This window comes from Cryptotermes secundus, unplaced genomic scaffold (assembly GCF_002891405.2).
Source record: "Cryptotermes secundus unplaced genomic scaffold, Csec_1.0 scaffold480, whole genome shotgun sequence".
Lineage (NCBI taxonomy): Eukaryota > Metazoa > Arthropoda > Insecta > Blattodea > Kalotermitidae > Cryptotermes > Cryptotermes secundus.
In genome coordinates, this window is record NW_019732379.1 from 45,333 (window position 1) to 50,962 (window position 5,630).

General features: G+C 37.1%; 1 protein-coding gene across 4 annotated transcripts in view; it reads left to right on the forward strand.

The window, feature by feature from the left end:
• LOC111867573 (ATP-dependent RNA helicase DDX55) overlaps nt 1-5,630 on the forward strand; it is a 37,205-nt gene that overhangs the window by 10,721 nt on the left and 20,854 nt on the right. For 3 of the 4 annotated variants that reach the window (XR_002843366.2, XM_023857558.2, XM_023857559.2), the window contains 2 exons: nt 3,283-3,477; nt 5,335-5,426. Coding sequence is in view for 3 of the 4 variants with exons in the window: in XM_023857558.2 (XP_023713326.1) it covers nt 3,283-3,477; nt 5,335-5,426 (287 nt within the window). In the remaining variant the exon portion in view is untranslated. The remainder of the gene's footprint in view (nt 1-3,282; nt 3,478-5,334; nt 5,427-5,630) is intronic. The other variant, XM_023857560.2, reaches the window with a different exon arrangement.

Genomic DNA, 5,630 nt, shown 5'->3' on the forward strand with positions numbered 1-5,630 from the left:
TAACCCCCGGGAAAGAGCCCCATGTACCCACTGGATAGGAGATTGGGTTGACCCCATAGCCAGTCTGGATGATGCGGAGAAGAGAAAATTCTTGACCCTACCGGGACTCAATCTCCGACCCCTCGGTTGTCCAGCCTGTAGCCAGCCACTATACCAACTACACTATCCCAGCTCCTGTGATTACCCTATAGCGTGAAAAATTATTATCTTTAGATATAATTAATTTATCCATCAGCATCTGGGGGGGCCCCTATAAATTTATGTCACTCACAGAGTGATAACAAAACCACAGGTGTCCGATGGCCATGTTTAATGTAAACTCATTTCAATATTTCCTTAGTTCACAAAGAAATAAAAAATTCAGGTTCCACTCAAGTAGGTAAATTGTATATGTAATCTGTACCACATGCACACATATATATATATATATACATATACATATTTATTTATTTATATTAAATTTTCCAGGGCCTTTTAGTACACTGCTTTGAACAGTGCTATATTTTAAAAATATTTTATCGATAATTTATATCAGGCATGTCCAGCTTCAAACAGGTTGTGATTGACTTTTTAGTGTCAAAACTACCAGTGATGTACCACCCATTCCTATTGTCGTACCTGGCTTTAATAAAAAATATTGGCAAAAATAACATGACACATGATGTCTGTTGTAAAAGCAACTAGTAACTGGGCTGTATCTCTGATGTCTGTAGATTCATCCAGTTGGAGGGAGAAAGCAACACAATTGGAAACATCTTTCAGCATAGTTCAGATTGCATAGTTACTATTCAAGATCTTCAATTATAATTGAAGATCTTGAATAGTAACTATGAACTCTTTCTTATTTTTAAATCCTTCAAAAGGATTGTCAGCTATTTCAAGAAAACACTGTTTTACAAATTCCCCTTCAGTGAAAGTTTGCATTTTTTAATGATCAGATTGATGACCTTGAAGGATGATGTGGTTGCATTGTTAGAAAGTGACCTAGGTATTGCCATTAACTGTTGTTGAGCAGCTAATTTCGATTTAAGTTTATGAATTTCACTTTTGGGTGGAAAATCAGCATCATACAAATTGCTGTGGAGAGCATAACAATGACGTTCCAGATTACCTTTTTTTGGCAAGGATACTGAGACGTTGCTTTTCCCACTGTATTGAGGTAACTGTTTTATCTGACACATGCACACAGACGCTTTCGAAATTAATAAAATAATGTGAGCAGAGCACTTACTTTCCCTTTGATTACACTGAGCTCATCCCCAAACTCTGTATTTGTTTAAAATACAACAAAGCGACAAATCTCCACTAACAGCTAATATAATAAAATGTCTCACTTGTTAGTTCAGAGTACGGGGATTCACAGTTGACTGGAGGGAGGGAATGAAGTGACTCTCACATTCTGTCGATCACTCTTGCATCAGAACACATGCGGCTGACGACAAGTGATGAAATAAGAGTTCACGTGATAAGGATAGAGTAGGAACTTCCCCACAAGTGTAAAGCAATTTTCACTAAGCTACATAAGAACAGAAAAATAGGAATGACTAATACGTGTTTTCATTTCAAAATCTGAATATAACCCTATTATATTACAAGTGAATTTACATGCTTTTCACGTATAATTTCCATATAGGACTATGAGATCAACCAAAAGTTGTCCTGCAATCGACGCGTTGGACATGCCTGATTTGTATGAACAGTTGTGGAATATAACATTATAGACGGTAAGGATCTTACATTTTCTGTTATACAAAGTGATCAGGCTGTCTCACAGCAGAGGATGTTTAAATTAGCCCTCTGCTGCATTGCTGAAGAACATTAAAATATTGTCACATGATAGAGTGACTATGGACGGGGTTTGGATTGGCAATTGGATTTATTGAACACTTACAGGTCATAACTACATGTAAGTGTAACACGTTACTAATTCACACACACACTACAGTTCACTACAGCATGTACAAATTCTTCTCAGATTGCTGTATCTTCACCGGTTGTCACTTGTGGCTTCTAAAGCCACAGCTTTCTGAGCTTCTGTATTCATCTCCTTACAGGCTGCCAACTGTCACATCTAATTAAACTGAGTCTGAGTCTGAGTCACGTTGCAACTGACGGTCAGTCAGTCTGTCTGTCTTGGTGTCGAGCCCCAACTGGGGCTCATGACCAGATATTTCTTTTTAATGAAAGTTACTGTCTTGTCCATGTGTAGCGCCCTCTGCTTATAACACCTTGGAATGGACAGCACAGAAAATACCTCTCCCAAAAGTTTTTATATTTTGTTGCATCATGTAGCTATCACACGGATCATGTAGAGAACAGTGCTTCCCAGTTACTCCATTGTTGCATGTAATGATTCCAGTGCTGCCATTACCTAGCAGCTGCCGTCCTTTCTGGGTTCACATTTCTTGCCGTTGCAAATATGCTACAATATTTAAGCTTCATAAATAGCTAGTTTACTGAAATGGCCCAAACTCTTAGGAAAATTAAGATTTCTTCCAAAATTGTACATCATATTCATTCAACCCTAGAGAATCATGTGAAGAATTTTGTGTGGTGTGGAAACATTCTTCTAGGCAGAGTCCAACATCACAGACTTGGCAGTAACACACTGCATCTCAATTCCCCCCATATTTCATACACACCATGCATCTTCTCTGGTGTCTTGCCATATTTCACATGGATGAATGTGATTTTCTTTCAGTGTTACATTGATTGTAAAGAATGCCTAGAATTAAAAGAAAATACAAAACTTACGTATCAGTTAGAAAGGTTAATCTTCATCTTCATGGGCATCTTATGGTATTTTTAAATTATGTTATAAGATGGTACAAGAAGGATTGGTATGAATCATGTGCTGTGTGTGCCAGTGCAGTGAAATACATTGATGTTGGCAACTCTCAGTGATGAGGATGGCAGGAAATGTGGAATTCTTTACTGAGCTGTACTCTTTCTTGGCCATACGAAGGAGATGGTCTGAGAGTCATTAATGTACTTAACAATGAGCACTGTGTGTGCAAACATATAATTTACCCAACTTTGAAGCTAGCTAGTCATGATAAATGCACTCCTAAACATCTGTTGCTAATGCTGCAGAGCTAATAAAGAGTGGGTATGTTAGAACAGTTCGACAGTAAATTCTCTGTTCAGGCATGCAGTACATCGGTTTGGTTAGAAGCACTGATTACCATAGAGGATAACAATTTGCATATGTCATTCTGTAATAAGACGTATGGATGGAACCATTATAGAAGATAATTAAAAAAGGATATGATATATTTGTAGGTCCATCGATACAAGATCTGATGAAGTTGATCTTTCTACACCATCAACTTTGGCCAATTACTACACAGTATGCAAGCCTGAAGAAAAGCTAGCAACTTTGGTGGGATTTTTGAGATCACAAGGAAGCCATCAGAAATTCATGCTTTTTTTCTCAACATGTGCATGTGTTGAATATTTTGCAGCTGTACTGAAAGTGTAAGTGTACTGTCAAAGGTTGAAAATTATCTTAAATTTGAAGTTAATTTTATGGTCACATTTTATGAATGAAATCTTGGGTGATTTGAACAGTTACAGTTATGTAATTTTATTGAACCCTGCATGTCTGTGATGCCCTTGCTAATTTTTTTTATCATAATGTTAAAATTATTCATGGTCTCAATTTACCTTATTGTCCTTTCCATGAATAATTTTGGTTCCTTTAAGCTATGAATACATGCTCTTTACTCATTCTCAGTGTTCGATAACAGTTGCTTGGTTGAGGCTTCCAGTTGTTGACGTTGCCCTTTCTCTGGGTTCCTGAATTTTTCTTGACATCAGATTCTAGCTTCTCACTTCTCACAACTGCAGCTATTAACTGACTGAACCAACCGCCAAGCTACTAGTCTTCATTGCATAACCCTGGCACATACTGCATAGAAAATGTCTTCCATTATTGCATGTTCTCCCATTGCTGTTGGATGTGTCCACAGAGCTGTTTCCTAGCAATGGCTGTTGTCATGTCACATGTTTACATAACTATTACATGGCAATGAGTCTACATGTCAAAATATGATAAANCACACTTCTGAGGTGTGAATGACTCATGTTCTGTTTAATGTGAGCTTTGAAATTTTGTGTGGTGATATAATTTTAAAATTACTCATTGTTTAGAGACTTCGTGTGAGGGATTGATTGTATATTGACTCTACTGAATCCTAGGTTATTATGGAGTACGTTTTCAGCACTTCATACAATGATGTTAAGTTTGAAACTGCCTTGTACGTAACCATATGATTGTCAAGTCATTGGCTCCAGTTGCTATCCTTGCTTTGTGTGCACAGATATCAGTAGCCCTTGTTTAATCCCATCACTGTTGAGTAATCAGTGCCCAACCATACCTTTGTACTGACCTTTTTTTTTTCTTTTTTCTTTTTTACAGTTTCCCTTAAATATGGAAATCAAGAGAACTGAAGTAGAAATTGAATTAATTCCTACTTTCTTTCACTTTATGTTATGAAAATAGTTTCTGAATGCCTGTGGATGCCACTTTTGCTATTCCTGTGATGGCCAAAGTCAGATGATGTAGGATAACACTCCTTGATTATGTGACATACCATATTTCAGGATATGACTCTGTAAATTTACCGTGAAATTAGGTATATGTTCCACCCTTCATTTTAACAGTTTTCTATATGGAGCTACATCTATACCTCGAGTGTGATTCGAACACACGATCCCAGTGTTTGAGCGGGCGAAGACATTTCGTTTCATACTAAAACTAATCGTGGAACACATAGCTAATTTTGTAACTTTTTTGGAGTGTCATATCATGAAATGTAATTTATCCTGAAAATTGTAGGTTTACACTGTTCTGCAGGATATCCTTATTCCTAGATGCAGCAGAATTTAAGTTTTTCGAGAGGCAGCAGATAGGTCAGGCTTTAAGTTCATAATGTCTTTGATAGATGGTAGTATAGTTCCAGCAGATTTGAACATATTCTGAATGTTTGTCTTGAAGATACTTGTTTCTAAATGTCACATGTATAATGATGTGGGTGCAGCATGGTTGCCCTACTCCAGATGCTCATAACATTATAGGCTCTGCTATGTAACAATTAATGATTTTTACAATTTGAACACACAACAGCCTTACAGATGAGATTACACATACCTTCCTTAGAAAGAAGTTTAATAATAAAATGTTATTTTGCTGAATGAGAAGTACATGCAGACACCATTTTGTTGATTACTGGATTTGGGTGCTGTTTCAGGTCAAATTTAAATACCCCTCATATTAGTTAATTTGTTCATTTGTGAGTACATTTGAATAGTAATTCCGTCTTTGGTTTTCAGATTATTGGCTGAATTTCAGGTGTTTGCTATTCATGGAAGGATGAAAGGAACACGCTGCAAGGATTTTGATTCCTTTCAAAAGGCCAAATCAGGTAAATGAAATACTGTATTGTTATTCTAAATGTACTATAGAGAAGACAGTGTTAATACAGGAATTATATTAATTGTATCAGTCACAGGATCAAATCCCGATTGACCCTATCCTTCCAGCCATACTATGTCCGTGGAGTCGACTCAGCCTCTAACAGAAATGAGTACCAGGAATATTCTTCGGGGGGGGGGGGTAAAGGGGGGGG